Source organism: Lolium perenne, chromosome 1 (genome assembly GCF_019359855.2).
Source record: "Lolium perenne isolate Kyuss_39 chromosome 1, Kyuss_2.0, whole genome shotgun sequence".
NCBI lineage: Eukaryota > Viridiplantae > Streptophyta > Magnoliopsida > Poales > Poaceae > Lolium > Lolium perenne.
This window is the reverse complement of record NC_067244.2, coordinates 40,359,650-40,376,921: the sequence shown is the minus strand read 5'-3', so window position 1 is coordinate 40,376,921 and position 17,272 is coordinate 40,359,650. Positions and strand designations below refer to the sequence as shown.

Here is a 17,272-nt window from a genome sequence, read left to right as displayed (position 1 = left end):
GACCATATTTGGTCACCAAGGACTCTAGATATGCATTGGTCTCAACATGCAAAGAAAGTTCCTCTTGTAAACGAACATGTTCCTCAACAAGTTTAGCATGCTCACTAGTAAAGGAAGTGGAGGAACAAGCAAGTTTTTCAACATCAATGGGATCCTTCATTGATCCAAGAGCCTTTTTGTAGGATTCTTGAAGTAGATCATGGTTCTCTCCAAGTTTCTTGAGCTCATCCTTGACAAGCTTGTTAGCTCTTTCAAGGTGGTCAAGATCCCTAGTGAGAGAAGCATGAGCAACTTCAAGCTCCTCCTTTGAGGCATTGAGCTCTTGGGTCAATAATTGAGCCCTATCAATAGTTTCTAGGTCCTTAACTTTATCAAGTTCATAAGTTTCAATTTGTTGCTTAAGACCTTGAGATATGCACCTTTCAGTTTTTAGCTCTTGTCTTAGGAGATTGAATCTCCGTTCCTTTTCATCCAATTGATATTCTAATTCCTCAATGGACTCATCATTTTCTTTGAGAGAGTCCATCAAGAAATCAAACTTGACAAGAGCTTCACCACGAAGGGTGCATCTAACATTGTAAAGTTCCTTAAGCACAATTAATTCATCTTGATTTTCATTTTCATCATCAAGAACACTAGATAGAGAAGGTGGAGGTTCCATTACCTTGGTTTCTCTTGCCATTAGGCAAGAGCCAACGATTGTAGAGGGGAGAGAGTCATCGGAGTCATCGTCTTGAGTTGTTCTTGCCATGAAGGAAGAACCAACATCATTCTCCGTGGAGTAATCCTTGGAGTAGTCATATGTGAAGAGTGACCCGGGCTTAGAGAAAGCCAAACCGGCCACTCCGGCCTCCTCCTCCTCATCTTCCTCTTCTTCATCGGACAAGTACTCGGCTCCAACAAAAGCCCTTCCCTTGTTCTTCTTGTATCGATCATTGATTGGGTTTGGCTTCAACCTTGGCTTGACCCCTTTGATGAACTTTGGCTTGTCTACCCTTTTCTCATAAGGGCACTCATTTGCAAAGTGGCTATCTTCATCATAATTGTAGCAAGTTATCTTCTTCTTCTTGTCATTGAAGAGCATTGGAAGCTTTCCCTTGTACTTCTTGGCAAAGAAGGCAAAGTCGGTACCAATGTCACTAGTTGAGGTCATCTCTTCCTCTTCTTCAAATTCATATTCTTCTTCTCCTCCATGATCGGCCCTATCTTTGAGAGCAAGATTGCGTGGCGCTTCATGGTTGTGTGAGGCTTCATCAACACGGTTCATTGCCATGAGCCTCTTTCCCGCTTTGGCCATGTTTTCATTGGCGGCCACATAGGAGACTAGATCATCGGAGTTGAGGTCGGCACTCTTGGTCATGATTTGTAAGTTGAGTGCAAGATTGGTGTCTTCTTGTTTGACGGCAATCATAGCAATGACCTTGGACTTTATAAATGCTTCATTCATCTCGAAGCCGTCATTGTACTTCTCAACACCGAGTCCCTTGACCCTTACTCTAAGAGCACCGAGTCTTGCATAAGCATCGGCCACGGACTCTCCTTCTCGAATCATGAATTGATGAGCCTCTTGCTTTGCGGTCTCATAAAGAGCGGATTGGATCAAATCGGTTCCCTCTTGGAGTACTACGATTCGATCCCACAACTCTTTAGCGGACTCTATGTCATTGACTTGATCAAGGAGCTTGCGGTTGATGCCACTCCTAATCTTGTCACGGGCGGAGGCGTTGAGTTGACGGTTGTAGAATTCGGTGGAGGTCAACCGAATGGGATCTTGTGGCTCCCGGTATCCATGAACAATGATCTCCCACAACTCCACGCTGCAGCTGCGAATATGAGATTCCATAGAAGATTTCCAAAAAGGAAAGTGAGTTCCATCAAAATGGGGAACATTCCCACTATGGTTTATATGAGGCATGGGTGAAGTGTTTTTGGGATAGTCATGGTTGACTTTGCGATAGCTCCCTAGTGAGGCCGAAGCCGTACTAGGAGGCCCACTAGTCAAGTTCTTAAGCATGGTAGACATCTCTGCCATTTGGCTTTGTAGCTCATCCTCCTTTTTCTTCTTCTCGGCATCATATGCCAAGAATCTAGATTTCATCTCTTTAACCGAAAGGTTAGAGTTTTCATCTAGACCCTCGAATAGTTTTTCCATCTCACTCTTAAGGCGGTGAAGCCCTTAATAAGAGTCTAGGCTCTGATACCAATTGAAAGTATAGAGATGGTAAACCTAGAGGGGGGGTGAATAGGTTTCTACAGATTTTAATTCTTTCTTTGCAATATTAGGCTTTGCGGAATATAAAGGTGAGCCTAATGCAAACTAGGTGAAGCAACCTATATGAAGATACAACTATCTCGAGCACGAAGGCTCTCTCAGGCAGTTTAAATCACAAGTAAGGAGTTCGGTTAGAGATAACCGATAGCACGCGGAGACGAGGATGTATTCCCGTGTTCCCTTGCTTTGCAACAAGGTACGTCACGTTTGGAGGGGTGGAGGTCCCACGAAGGATTCCCCACGCCACGAAGGCTCGCCCTATTCTCCGGAGCCTATCCCACGAAGGAATAGCTCACTCACTTGTGGTAGACTTTGAGGTAGCCTCCAAACCTTCACAATCTTGCCCGGAGCAAATCCACAGCCCGGATGCTTCCGGACTCCTCTTGCCCACCTAGGGTTTCCAAGGAACCCTAGGAAGCAAGCTTCTCGATGAATACAAGGGGGAATGAGATTTGGCTTGGTAGAACAGTAGATCGGGTCCTCCTCTAGTGATTCCCTGGAGGGATTTGAGTTTGGGTGGAGGAGGAGGGAGATCAGAGGCTTTTGGTGTTTCTAATAATGGAGTAAGAGAGAGAGAGCTAAAGAACAGGTTGTAGTGTGTTGCCTAAATGTTCTGAGGTAGGAGAAGGCCTATTTATAGTGTACTTCGAAATATGGCCGTTGGTCACTTGCCACCTCAGCTTTTTTCTCGTCAAATCCGGTCAACCGGACTAGTGACCGGACTGTCCGGTCTGGAGTCCGGTCCGACCGGACCAGTGACCGGACCAGCCGGTTGTGACCGGATGCTGGGCCGGATTCCCTTTTTCTTCGTCCAGAGGCTCCTCCGGTTGGTGCCCGGTTGGCGCCCGGTCGACCGGACCGTGCGCCGGACGCGCCGGTCTGTGGCCCGGCTGACCGGGCGGCAACCGGATTCTTCCAGCGTTGATTTGCATCCCGGTTGACGCTCGGTTGGCGCCCGGTTGGCGCCCGGTCGACCGGACCGTGCGCCGGACCATCCGGTCTGTGGCCCGGTCCAACCGGGTGACCAACCGGATTTCTCCTGTAGACCCCTTTTCGATTGTTGTTGAAGTGGGGGGTCTCCTTTAGCCTTCTTGTTCCTTTGATACACCATTTATGCCTCATTGCCTAATACCTGAGATAATCCTTATGAACGTATTAGGTCAAATACTCTAGCACGGTGTCATTGTTACCAAAATAATGGATAAGGGTAAAATACCCTTACACCAGGTCGGAGGTGGTGGGGAAAAGAAGATGGTGCTAAGAGCATCTCCACTCGTTTGGCCTCCCCACGCCGAAATCCGGATGAAACAACCGTCGGATTGGACGAAATTAAATCTAGGGGAGAACCATATTCCCAGTCGTCCACCCGGAGTTCGCCGGATAAAGTCAAAATTCAAACAAAACATTGTCCCGCTACAAATAGGTCGGCAAAAGGATCAGCCACAGATCGGCGATCGGATGGAAATTACACTGAAACAGGGACGTCTGGCACGGCGGTGTCTGACGGCCCAGTTTCGTCACACGCCGTGGTCATAGCGGCGGCCGATGTCGCGGCGGCCGTAGTCGACGTCGAGGCGGCGGCAGTCGACGTCGTAGACGCTGAGGGCGAAGCACTGGACGGAGTGGGTCGGAGGACATCGGTGCGGTGACCCTCGTACCAAATCCTCGATCTATCGCCGGAGCTCGTCCACCGCCCACTGTGCGTTGGACACACCCGGCGGCCGCGACTTCCTCGGCTTCGGCGGCATGGTGGTGGACGAGAGAGAGGAGGAGGAGGGGAATGGAGACGGCTACACAAGTTCGGCGGGAGAGAATGGGGATATGCAAGCAAATTGGAGGGAAATCGACAGGATTTGGCGGTCCAGTCGCCGACTACGAGGGTCCACAAGCCCCTTTCGCGCCAAATTCTTTCGTCCGGAGTCCCCGAGCGCGCCTCGGGGGACCGGGGGTGGCGTGGGCTCCCCGGATGAATTTAGGCCCAAATCCGGACGAAATCGAGGAACCGGGGGCGCGACTGGGCCAAATTACGCCGTCCGGATTGGAAAAACGTCGCTCGGGGGCCTCGTCGTGGAGACGAGTGGGGATGCTCTAACGGAGGAAGAAATCGACCATGCTCCACCACCCACCTCGTCGCAGACGGGAAGACGCGGCTAGCCGCGGCATCCCTGGCGGAGGTGAGGCCGAAAACCTTAGGGTTTTCGGTGTGTGGCTCGCCGAAAAACTTAGGGGCGGGTGGGGGACCGCTGAAGAACTTAGGGGAGGGCGGGTGAGGGCTCGCCGGAGTTGGGAAAGTGTAGATAGAAGGTCGGGGTGGCGATAGACCCGGGAGTGGGCTGCGGTGGAGTAAGCCGAGGCAGCGAGGCACCGCGAGAGTGGTGGTCTCGATGGAGAAGATGAGAGGAAGGAGAAGATGCACGACAGGAAGGAGGCGATGATGGGCTACGACCCACGAGAAGCTGTTGCGTCTATCGACCCATCAAATTTGGGGAACCAATGCGTCTGTGCGAACAGCACAGCACGCATGTACGGTCGCGCATGTCGTGGGCTCACTTGGAAGCGAACTGGTGGCAGAAGGCTAACCGGTGGAAGCATTAGACATCAAAGTCATCGCTGACTACTGCGCATGCCGCCTCAGCTCCCGTGCCGACATTGATGCCGATGGCGCTGGAAGCTGCGAGTACCCGCATCGGCATTGATGGCCAGCGGTACTTAACCGCCCCGTGTGCCCGCCTCTTCTCCGCCTCTCGCACGGCATGCACCGTTTCCTGCAATCCGAGTTCGCCGCCCACTCTCACCGAAGATGAAGATGCCCAGGTGGCTCAAGAAGACCGCCAACGACCATGAGGCGGGATCCTCTCCAACCGCCGCTGTCGGGATTCTCCGCCTTGACGGAACCTTGCGTGCTCGATGTTTGACTCCGTCCCCACAGACGACGTGGTTCATCGGGCCACAAAGCTATCGCGGCGCCGACACCGCTGCCTCCTCCGCAACAACCAAGGCGCAACAGGTGCTACGTGTCGTTGCACGAGGCGCAACGGCGATGGGCGCAGGGTGACCCCTGCCGCCACCGCGACGTCTTCATGCCACATGGGTGGCATGTGAACAAGGGTATCCGCGTGCAGGAGCGAAGCTCCCCTTAGGGCAAAGTAGGTCAGCCGCCCTACCTTGATGTTTGGTGGATACATTTAGATGCACATATTTTTTTCGAATATTTCGAGTGGTCGTGCATCGAAAACAGACTCCGTGTGAGAAAGTTATGCTTGTTTTAGTGAACTAGAAACATATACTCATATTCCAGGTTCAATGTAAATAATAATGATTATATATTTCTATTATAGAGATTTATCATGAATCTTAGTATCTTTCTTCTATTATTGAGATTTATCATGAATCTTAGTATGCAGGATAACTTTGTGATATCGTGTAGTGGGAAATTTAGAGATTTCTTGATATTTGAAAGACACATCATGATTTTATCAAAGAAATTACCACCTCATTGAGATGGCGAATTGGAAGGATTTCTTGGAAACAAAGATAATTAAAACCTAGTTGCTCACGATGGATATTTAAAAGTCTTAATCGTTAAAATTATTCTTTTTTTTTAAAAAAAAAAGTAAAACCTTGGCATTAAGGTGACATTATTGTTATGTTATTGGGTTCGATGTATATCAAATATGTCTTTATTTTTATCATACTGAATTATTTCGTTAGAATATAGAATTATATATGACGTTCATGTCTTACGACTATTTTGATATTTACATTATTTTTTAATTTCCCTACCTCAAATTTTTTCCATCCTTCGCCGTTATCTGCGTGCCACCTTCGCCCACGAAGAGGCGGGCAAACGCAATCTAGTCGACCCAAATCTCTACTACCTAAAAAATACGAGAGTGTTCCGTCGTCAGGCGGTACGTCGCTCGCCTTCGTCCGACTCCCATCGTCTATCCGCAAACTGTGCCTCGCGAAAAACGCATAATCAAAACTGTGCCTCGCGAAAAACGCATAATCAAAACTGTCCCCAAGTCAACCTACCCACAAGACACGGACACTTTTTTTTTGAGAGAAGTCACGCGTTCATTTTATATAAAAGTCGGATTACAACACGTAGACACATCCGGAACCCTCCGGACACACCAGCTGATCACGACGCTTTACACGAAAGTCTCCCAGAAACAAAGAAATTAGAAAGAACCCCCTGGAAGACACTGTGCAGCACGCCAGCACACGTCTCTCGAACCCCCCGCAGCCGGAGCCGACGACGAAGCAGGAGACGAGAACTACCACCAAGGACCCGGAGCAGCCTCCTCGCAGACAAGCTGCTTTGTGGACCTCGAAAAGGATCCGCCGCGAAGCGGCGGAGGCACATACTCTGGAGCACGCCGGCCGGGAAGGACCCCGAGCTCCTCCGGGTCGCCGTACTGCCTCAATCAGTCGACCGAAGCGACGAAGACAAGCAGCACCGCCCACCAACAACCGCAAGCCCAGCATCGGATCCGCCAGCATGCGGAGAACGCCGACAGCGATGGCATACAGGACGCCACCCGCCAGCACCGCCCCTGTACAACAACTCCCCGGCTCCGTAGCGACGCGGGAACGCACGTGGCAACGACGGCCGAGCCGGAAGACAAAAGCGACTTCGGAGCTCGCCGCCGCCGCTACGGCAACCCCGCTCGCACACCCAGCTCGCAAATCCAAACCCAATCGCAACGGAGGACGTCGTGGTTGGGCAAGATCTGGGGCTGATTTATTGAACGCCGACCTCGCCGTCGGAGACGAACCGAGAGCCGGCAAACCACTAGCTACGAAGACTATCCTAAGTCTACAGCTATACAGATCCGGGCGGAGGAACCAGCGACCCCCCTCCCTCCGACGAGCCAGAGGCCCATGGGGGAGAGGAGCTGCTGGATCCGCCGCCGGAACCTTGGTCTCCTCTCGGTTCGCCCTTTTCTGTGGAGAGAAACGAGAGAGAAGGGAAAGTCGTTTTGCGGACACCCTTATCAAGACACGGACACTTCCCCCTCCCATCTGCACGCCGCCCGCGGCTCCTCCGGCTACCGCATCGTCTACCGCAGTTTCCGCCATGGCATCTCCCGCCGCGCCCACCATGGCCCGGACCATCTCGAGGTCTGCGGCGGCGCGGCGCCACGCTGACCTGCCGATTCAGCCTGCACGGACGACCAGGGTGGCCTCAACCCTCGCACGCACCGGCCCACGCACTCCCGTAAGCCCTTCCCCTCGCTCGCATGCCTGCACCCATGCGACCGGCCACACTTCAACAACGTCGTACTCATCCCAGCCGGGAACCAGGGATCAGCTATCCATGCCGGATCACCTCTTCATTAGGAGTCCTGGACTAGGCAGGAAGGAGACACTGCGAAGGATTCAGTCCATCTCGAGGTCCAGCCCGAGCACAACCTTCTCCTCCAGCTAGATGTGGCATGAGATCTCTACGCCGGAGCCAGTACCATGATAGTCATCACGCGCGTGCAGATTATCCCAATCAGTATGTGCATTCTTTCTTCGTCTCACATATTTTTTTTGGCCTTTACATCGTGTTGACTCTTGCTCTCTTTTGTCCAAACTAGGAGCATATGCATGAGAGGATTAGCCAGCTGATGAGTCCTATACTCACAGAAACATCCACCGGGTACACTAAATTTGATAGTCCAGTTTCTCTACATACTTACATAGTGCTCCAGTTCATGATAGATGTGTATCTACTGTTTGCATTAACATATTCCCTATTTGTTATTAACTGTCTCATGCAGATGCTCAAAATAAATGCAACTGGGGAACATGTTCGTCGATGCCTATTCTAAGTGGAACAGAGAAGGACAATAAACCTATAAGGGTGCTATCAGCCTTCCCGTTGACCACAATATCTATACTCTATTGTGCTAGAAGCACTATTTTGCAGTCTGATACTATGCAACACTCTTTGCAGCCTGTCTACATCTTCACAACTGAACAAAACGAACTCTTCATTGTCTTCACCGAAACCGCTTTTTATATACCTTATACAATTGCTCTGCCAAAAATAATAACGGGGATAATCTGAAGCGTACTGAATTAAGCAAATCATTGGTTCCAATGGGAAAAAGGCCCAATAGCATTTCATACTTTCATTCAGGTAACTGATGTTAGTAGCATTTGTTTTGAGAGGCAACCTTCGTCAAATTCAGTTGCCTTTGAAAATACATGATCCAGCAATTTTGGTATACAAAACGCTCAGTGTATGAAGCCTTTTATCCTAACAATAATACATTATGGTATTATGCTCAAATCTTATCGTTTACCTTTGATTTTGGTTGCTGTTTTCTATGCCTGTATTAAAAGTGTTCGATTAATCATGTGCCTTGATTAATCATATATAAGATGTTCATCGGATGCCTCTTACATGTAATTTGGTGTATGCTAATTGTGCAGAGAAGATCAGCTGTGAACTACCAATTGCTCAAGCCCAGCCAATTTGGAGTATATGATATGATGCCTTTTAGCCTATCCATGCATGCCCGAGTGCTTCTTTAGGCATGTAATATGTGTCATAGCTTTCTGCAAATAACATGAGGCATTGTAACTGAGTATTGACTTGAATATCCGATGCATTGGTCAGGCTGATGTATACATACTCTTGCACTCATGCACAGATGCCCCATTGTTCAAGGCTACAGGTTTTTGATGCAATTGCAGAGGCAATGGCCTTATGTGGCTTGAAGTGGACTTGGTGTTGGTCGAACAATAAGGAGGCAGCTGGTGTGACCAGTTTGTTACAGGATCACAGGTTAACATTATTCGTTAACCACAAGATCTATGTAATTTTTTTGGTATGGAGCGTAAACACGATATTTATTGTTCTTTTTTTTGCATTTCTTTTGAGGAAATTTCTTGCAAATAACCTTTCTGGATTGTATTTTTCTAAAGTAGCATATGTTTTTTTAGATATTTTTTAAGCACCTGACAAAATATATGCCTCCGTACTGCAATTTCTGTGAGTTTTTTCAATAGATGTGAATTGTGCAATCAATAAGATACATGACACCAGTACATATGCTAGACTTAGATAGTTTTTTTTGCTCTGCCCAGCGATAGAAAGCCGTACTATTGGAACTATTAATGTTGTTTGAAGTTAATTATTTAAAGCAATAAGAAATTAAATATTGTTCATTCATTCGGATAGTCTATGGATCACTTCAGCAAGCACTAATAGAAACGAGCTGCGGTTTAAGAGGTGGAACATTCCAGCAGCTAAAGAAGTGAGGTGGGAAAGTGAATTCTTGTCTACAGTAGTTCTATTCCCATAGGACTTAGACTGCTAAAGATGCTAACAATTAACTCCCATTGAGTTTGAGTAACATGTCTTTGGATCTAAGTAAGTCTTCAGGTTGTACAGGTTATATCTTAGCTCACATTGATTATTTTAAAAAGCCTTGCTGATGACACTGAATATTTAACCTTCTATTCTGATAGCCTCATTGTCTGTTATGTTTTCGTATTCAATTCCTTGCTGAACTAGCAATAACACCAGGGCTTCTTTTCTTTTTTTGCTAAAAGAACTACATCTTTGTTTAGGTTCTTTTGTTAATGATATTTTCCCGCTTACTTCTAATCATTAGTGTAGAAAGTACAAGTATTACACATCTCAAGCCTCTTCCGAATATTCCGAATCGTGCTCATTAATTATGTTCTTGCCCTTGGTGATTATTATATTACAAATAATTTGCTGTTGTGACATACACATCTCGGTGAACTGGCACTGAAATGAAGAAATATAGTATTTTAAGATCATGAAATTAATGGCTAAACAAATAGTTTTTCTCACTTGTAGAACCTAACAATCTTCTATTCCGCATAGCCTCATTCCCTGTTATGTTTTCATATTCTAATCTTTGCTGAACTTGCAATAACAATAGGGCTTCTCTTTTGCTAAAAAAAATACAGCTTTGTTTATCTTCCTTTGTTAATGTTATTTTCCCGCTTTGTACTTGTGACAATTACTGTGGAAAAGTCCCAGTATTACACATCTCAAGCATCTACCAAATATTCCAAATCATACATTTATCATGTTCTTGATGATTAGGTTATAAATATTTGTTGTTGTGATATACACATCTCGGTGAACTGGCACCGAAATGAAGAAATATGGTATTTCAAGTTCATGAAATTAATGGAAAAACAAAAAAAATCTCACTTGTAGAACCTAATAGACAGGGAATGCCAGTTTTGTTAGACTTTGATCAAGTCTGCGATCTATGGTCAACTCAGTTTAGAACCTACAATTTGCAATCATGTGGCTGAATTTTTCCTTATTTGTTTGTGTATCGTGTAATAGTGCATTTTTTTTTACCAAGGTGCACATTACTAGCAGGAACAAGTTGGCAGTCATCACTTCTATGCGATTTTTTTAATAATAATAATAATTTTGCTTACACATCATTTGTATTGGTTCATTAGTCGACGTGGGTGCAAAGATGAGCAAAGTTCGGTGCCAAAGATTCCTCCTTCGATAGTGCACGAGTTTTGGGGATTTGAGGTTATTTTTACAGCGGCAGGGGAGAAGCATGGAGAAGCCGGATTCTACGGTTGTAAGGGCGATTGTGATGAACTTTGTTGGATTCATGCTCGATAAAAAACATCAATGAGTTTCATAGTGAATTTAGGAAGAAGACAAAAGTGAGTCGTGAGAAGAGAAAGTAGCATGTTTTGTTCTATGCCATCACACTTTTTTAGAGCTTGGAGGACATTGAATCACCAAACAGTTGAGAGATGCGAAAAATGGTTATCACCTTAGGACCTAAGAAGATAACTTTGCATTCAAGAAATTTTAGCTCGGTAGAGCTTATAAATTTGGACCCAGCTTATGTCCTCCTAAGAATAAACACTAGAGAAAGAAAGCTCTAGGACTATTTGTTTATGTTTCATGACATGTACTAATACGACATCTCATATTTCATCTAGCAAACATTTATTACACATGTTGATGAATTGTAATGATCATTTATCATAATTTTAACATAAACAAAATAAAAAAGCAAGTGGTATGTAACTATCATGAAACATAAACAAATAGTCGTATTAGTACAATTCATTTTTAATAATGCAAGTGGTATGTAACTATTATGTTTAGGAAAAACAAAATTAAAAACCCGTGGCGAAGCACGGGCACTTAACTAGTAAACAGAAACAAATTGAATGGGTTGATATTTTGCATCGCCCAGCTACAAATGACGTCGATGCGTGATATACCCGACGGGCACGCGACACGCGTCTGTCTCCTCGTCCTAGCCTTGTCCCACGGAACGCACGCACACACGTCAGCGCAACCTACTGCCAACATGGACCCACACGTCAGCGAGAATAAAACCAGATTAGCCTGGACCGTATTTTGCAGAAACACCCTCCCATTTATCCGCAACTCCAACCCGATTCACCACTCTCACAGTTCTAGTCTCCTCCTCCCCTCTCCTCTTCCCCCATTTCCTTCTCCGCCCGCCACTCCGCTGAATCCAATCCAGGTACCGTTCCCGCGATTCCTTTCCCTCTGTTGCGCGCTCCACTGATTCAATCGAACCAGCTGCAGATTCCCTGAATTTTCCATAGTTTTTTCAACGCCTTTTCTGGCTCCAGCTTCGGTTGGTGAACAAGGTTCAGGGTAGAACAAAACCCCGCCGGCTTCAGAAATCCGACGAATTCCCTACCGATTTTACCCTAATCGATCCGCCCCCCGAATCTTTCATGCAGGCGCGAGCGCGAGCTCCACCAATCCGGTTCTAAAAACCGGTTCTTGCGCTCTTTCCGGCAGGTTTTGGACCCCGGCCAAGCAGCAATGTCCGCGCTGGCGAGGCTGCGGGGGCGGCGGCGGGGAGCCGCCAAGGAGGCAGCCCGCGAGCTCGACCCGTTCACCATCGAGGAGGAGGTGTCCCACCTCACCCGGATTGGGTCGGAGCCGTGCCCGCGCACGCGCAGGCGGAGGAGGGGCGTCTCGGCCTTCCACATGCTGGCGTCCAGGGAGTCCGGCCGCGCGGGGCCCGGCGGCGGCGGGTTCTGCTCGGCCGACCGCGCCTACGCCGCCGGGAAGCACCTCCCGGCGGAGGGGCCCTGGTGCGTGGAGGACATGGACAGCGAGGCCTACGTCTCGCAGTTCTCCAGCGACGGTTCCTTGCTCGTTGCCGGGTTTCGGGTACGTGATCTTGCTTCTTTTCTTTTCTAGTGTGATTACAGTGCTCGTGTGAACCTTGCGAATAGAAAATTTATACAGCTTGTGGCTAATGTTTCTCTGCGACTTGAATTTGATGATAAGGGAAGCCGCATCAGAATCTACGATGTCGATAAAGGCTGGAAGGTTCATAAGAACATAAGCTGCAGAAGCATGCGGTGGACGGTTTCAGATATCGCGCTCTCCCCTGATCAGCGGTACCTTGTAAGTCTTCTTTTTTCCATCCATATTGTCTCCTGGATTTTTTGATCTCAGATAACTTTACCTGGTAGTGTGGAATCTACATATGACATAAGTAATTAAAGATTCAGGCACCGACCGCCTTACTTGGCATCCATCCTCTCTTTTTCTCTAGAAAAGCTTGTGTCGCGATAAAATTGATACAAAGAGTCAGTATTGGCAAGCACAAGACTAAGCCACTACAACCAACACCCACGGCAAGACTAGGACCGTTAGACTTAAGTTTATATTCAACAGTCCATTTCCTATAGTTTTTGGTTAGTTCAAGATTGATAGAACATATTTGTATTGAGCGTCTGGTTTCTGCATATTAAGATATTTTAAAAATATATTAGGAATTAGAATTAGTTTCCTCAAAGCTTTTCTTCTCTTATTAAGGAAAATTTCTCTAGTAGTTACTCTACAGCATCAATATGACATTACAACTAAACTGCTTCAGAATGTCTTACATGGTGAGCAGTCCTCAAAATGACCTGCAGCCGTTCTGAAAGGCGATCCATAGCCATCATTTTTACTATCACAGTAATGGGCAGTTATGTATCCTTAGGATATCTTCCATTTACTCCTTAGAAGTTACTACACTTCAATTGTATACATGTGTATGTAACAAACACCTGAGTAAGGGCCACCAGTTTACACTGGTTTCTTGTAATGTGGAATCTAGTTAGTCATTGGAGTCTTAACGAGGAATGGTTTTGTTGTTATGACTTCAAAATAATGCTTTGAAACACATACTGTTTCCAAAATTAGAAATAAATTCGCTCAAAGGGGCTTTTGAAAAGCCGCTGCAATGCCAAACGATGACAGTTGCTTCCCATGTTTTATTAACATTATTTGCTTATTCAGTCATTTTTCTATTTTACTTTGCCATTTTTAATTTCGAAATTCTATAAAATTTAAAGCGTTACTCACTTCTTTTCTCAAAAATGACTCTTTGGAGTGTGCTTTCTGACTTTTTGTTTTATTATGCTGTTGGTTTTGGACTTCAAATAAGTTGTATTCTAGTTGTTTCATGCTCATTTATATACGTCTTATTCATCTTTTACTCAAGTCTGCTCAATCCTTCACAGGCCTATTCCAGTTTGTCGCCTGTTGTTCACATTGTGAATGTGCAGAGTGCTGGAAGGGAATCGGATGCTAATGTTAATGTATGTTTTATACTCTGAAACTATGACTAGATGCTTGATTCGTATTCATAAAATGATGTGTGTGTAGTCCAGTTTTCAGCATTCTTCTTTTTCTGCAGGAAATTCACGAGGGCTTGGAATTCTGTGATGATGATGAGTACTCTTTTGGGATATTCTCTGTGAAATTTTCAAAAGATGGTCGAGACGTTGTTGTTGGGAATAATGATAGTTCAATATATGTCTATGATCTTGGAGCAAATAAAGTATCAGTCCGCATCCGTGCTCATGCGGTATGAAATAACTCGATTAGCCATATGCGTTCCATTTCATCTATTCCAATCATTTCTACACCCTGGACTTGTTCTGTTTTGGTTCAAATTCAATCATTTCTTACGCCCAGACCTCTGGGGGGTTACTTGTCCGGTTTTCCAAGTTCTATGGGATGAAACACCCTGTTTTGAAGGTTAGGAGATCAAATGATCGAATCGTGAAACCTCAAGGGGGGTGCACATATGGACTTAACTTTGTAAAATATGTCTGTTATCCACAGAAGAACAGTTTATTACCTCAAATCAAATCACCATCAACTAAAGTTCCTAAACAAAATGGGTATAGCTCAGCCCTTGCATCATAAAGGTGTTTTGGGAAGTTGGAAGTAGCCACATGTTTAAATAGAATGTGAGTCGGTCCTCTTGAAGACTCATGAAACACTTTAAAGGAAACATAAGAACGCAAAATGAAATAACACTTTGCAATAAATCTTCGTTCTTCCATCACACAATATCAGCATATCAACATGATGGGTAATGTATTCCAAGTTTGAGGTAGTCTCGGTTTACTGGAGTACGGTGAGTAACCACGGGATCATCAGTTCATTACATTAACAGCATAATCTTTACTACATTTTCCATAGGAAGACTAAGTAAAATCAAAATCTATGGATGTGAATGATATACCTGATGGTGTACAATCTAGAACCATCCTCATGTTTAGACAGTTTAGCAGTATAAGATCTAATCGCTGCATGCCTTCGGGCAATACTTTGTTTTTCACAATCTTATTTTCTTGTCCATTGGTTCTGCAAGGCTGATGTCAACACGGTCACCTTCGCTGATGAAAGTGGTAATGTCTTGTATTCTGGAAGTGATGACAATCTCTGTAAGGTCAGTATTTTTGTTAATTTATCTAGATCGCCGCTTGGTTCTTTCTATCTTTTATCTTGCTTCAGTACAGCCGTCGATTAACTATATTCTAGTTTATCTACTAAAGAACATAACTAACATAGGCTTTGTGTATAATAGATGTAATTGCGTAGCTGGACTAAAAGATTTAATGGCTCCTTATGCTCCAAATAGCTTTGAAAACGGAAGAATTGAGTGCTTATTGTTCAGATTCTGCTACGAAAGTAAACAAATGAAGGGCTTGTTAGGACAACCTTTTAGAAACGCAATCAGCCTTTTATCTGATCTCACATTAGCCTGACCATGCTTTGTAACTCTTAGGTATGGGATAGGCGTTGCCTTGTAAGAGAAAAACCATCAGGTGTTTTGTCAGGTCACTTGGATGGGATTACGTGTATTGATAGCCGTGGTGATGGGCGTTATCTAATCTCCAACTGCAAGGATCAGACTATCAAACTTTGGGACATAAGGAAAATGTCGGCCACCACAAAAGGGTAACACTTTTGTTTTACGGCTGTACATAACTTTAACAATGATGTCTCCAATTTCGTTCATTCCTCAGTTTGCTACTTTATTTTCAGACGACCACCAAGATTATATGACTGGGACTACAGATGGATGGCGTTCCCAACAAATGCTAGATACTATAAGCATCCAAATGATCAGTCTCTGGCAACATACAGGGGGCATTCAGTTCTGCGGACACTTATACGTTGCTACTTTTCCCCAATGCACAGGTTAGGATTGAATGATGATTGTGTTGTCAACTTCAAATTTGGATTTTCGTTGTAGCTAATTAGGAAGGTTGTGTTATTGTATGGAGTAGAAGTACACGGTGTGATCAGGGCCTGTGATCAGAAACCACCTCTTAGCGAGGTAATGGAGTGTGGTAGGGGAATGAGAATGACTGAGATTTATTTTGCAGCATTCATGCTTTACCAGCTCACCAAGAAATGTTAAAGTTGCCATGTGAAAAAATGGATTGACCAAGCATTCAATTACCTCTCTTATAGGGTCGGAACAACTTCGTTTGCTAGAGTTTGTAGCCACTTAAAGGTGAACATCTGAGTAGTTACCACTTACCAGGGGCTTACTGAACCACGGGCGATGGTCTAGGCAGCCTGGGTTCGAATCTCACCTCCTTAATAAAAGTAGTGTCAAGTTCCTCCTAGACACTCTTTTTCTTTTAAAGGCGAACATCTGAAGATGCTGCTTTATTTGACACAGTGCATTTAAATTTAAATGAACATGAATCCATTTGTAACTGCCGAGCACTTCATTGTTTTCTTTCCCGTTGTTGTGTTATTTGTTGCAGCACGGGTCAGAGGTACATATACACCGGATCAAGTGACGATACTGTGTATATCTATGATGTGGTATGTATCCAATCTTTCAGCATTCCTAGTTCATGGTTGCAGATTTCTGTTGTCAATTACGCACCTGCTGCTCTTGCAGGTAACAGGGGCGGTCGTCAAGAAGCTTTCGTGGCACCGGTCGATCATCAGGGACTGCACCTGGCACCCCTACCGCCCAACACTCGTCAGCTCTTCCTGGGACGGGTATGTGGCCCGGTGGGAGGCATCAGGCGACAAGGAGGACCCGTCAATGCTCTCGTTCGATGAGCAGAGAACCAGCCCTTACCACCAGACATACGGGTTGTCCTTTGCCATGTAGCAGAGCCAAGGCGCTGTTACCTCGCGTAGGGTTCATGGTATGAGCATTCATGTCAGGCAACTTGGTTCCTCTTGCTGTCACTAATAGAAAATGCAGGGATGGAAACATGTTGTCTTGTAAATTTGTGTGCGGTTGATCTTGTGATGCCATGCCAGTGACAAGCCAATAAAGTATGATAGTGAGTTCACTGTAATGACGCAAGTTAATAATGTATGTGTAGTTTAGTCACGGTACGGATTTGTCCAGATGATTGCCATGAATGAAGAGTGCAGTTGCCAGTGTGCCGTTCCTTTAGAGCTGAAATACAGAATAGACCCCAGCACAGCAACAGATTATTATTATTATTATTATTATTATTATTATTATACCTGCTCTAGAAATATAATATGTTGCAATGGACAACAAAGGTACAAAGTCTGATATTTCAAAACTTGCCACAGGTCATTTCAGGAGAGACACGGCAGAGTAGCGAACAAAATTTTCTGCCGAGTAGCGAACAAAATTCAAACAAAGGTACTAAGAACGCAGCTTGGGTCCATCGTGTTGGGTTATCTAGGTCCGC

At 45.5% G+C, this 17,272-nt stretch overlaps 1 protein-coding gene and 1 long non-coding RNA gene across 4 annotated transcripts; both read left to right on the top strand.

Annotated features, from left to right (window-relative positions):
* Positions 1–7,004: 7,004 nt before the first annotated feature.
* On the top strand, positions 7,005–8,915 carry LOC127347408 (uncharacterized). The gene is made up of 2 exons (XR_007879625.1): positions 7,005–7,778; positions 7,861–8,915. It is a non-coding gene; the product is annotated as an uncharacterized lncRNA (long non-coding RNA).
* Positions 8,916–11,669: 2,754 nt separating this feature from the next.
* On the top strand, positions 11,670–17,004 carry LOC127347396 (LEC14B homolog). Of its 3 annotated transcripts, none has more exons than XM_051373595.1 (10): positions 11,670–11,787; positions 12,075–12,452; positions 12,573–12,692; positions 13,799–13,876; positions 13,975–14,145; positions 14,941–15,018; positions 15,358–15,530; positions 15,618–15,773; positions 16,352–16,412; positions 16,492–17,004. In XM_051373595.1, exons 2-10 carry the CDS (start codon positions 12,099–12,101, stop codon positions 16,708–16,710), a joined length of 1,410 nt encoding a protein of 469 aa, XP_051229555.1. In that variant the 5' UTR covers positions 11,670–11,787; positions 12,075–12,098; the 3' UTR covers positions 16,711–17,004. The 3 variants fall into 3 exon arrangements, with proteins under 3 accessions (XP_051229555.1, XP_051229549.1, XP_071682984.1); XM_051373589.1 differs by having other exon boundaries at positions 11,682–11,787; positions 12,014–12,452; XM_071826883.1 differs by lacking the exon at positions 11,670–11,787 and adding an exon at positions 11,823–11,924 and having other exon boundaries at positions 12,014–12,452.
* The last annotated feature ends 268 nt before the right edge of the window (positions 17,005–17,272 follow it).

Bases quoted from the DNA above. Each gene is read 5' to 3' on its own strand.
- LOC127347396 (XM_051373595.1), top strand. From the start codon at position 12,099: ATGTCCGCGCTGGCGAGGCTGCGGGGGCGGCGGCGGGGAGCCGCCAAG. The intron at 12,453-12,572 runs GTACGTGATCTT...TTTGATGATAAG, and splicing joins TGCTCGTTGCCGGGTTTCGG to GGAAGCCGCATCAGAATCTA. The intron at 12,693-13,798 runs GTAAGTCTTCTT...AATCCTTCACAG, and splicing joins CCCCTGATCAGCGGTACCTT to GCCTATTCCAGTTTGTCGCC.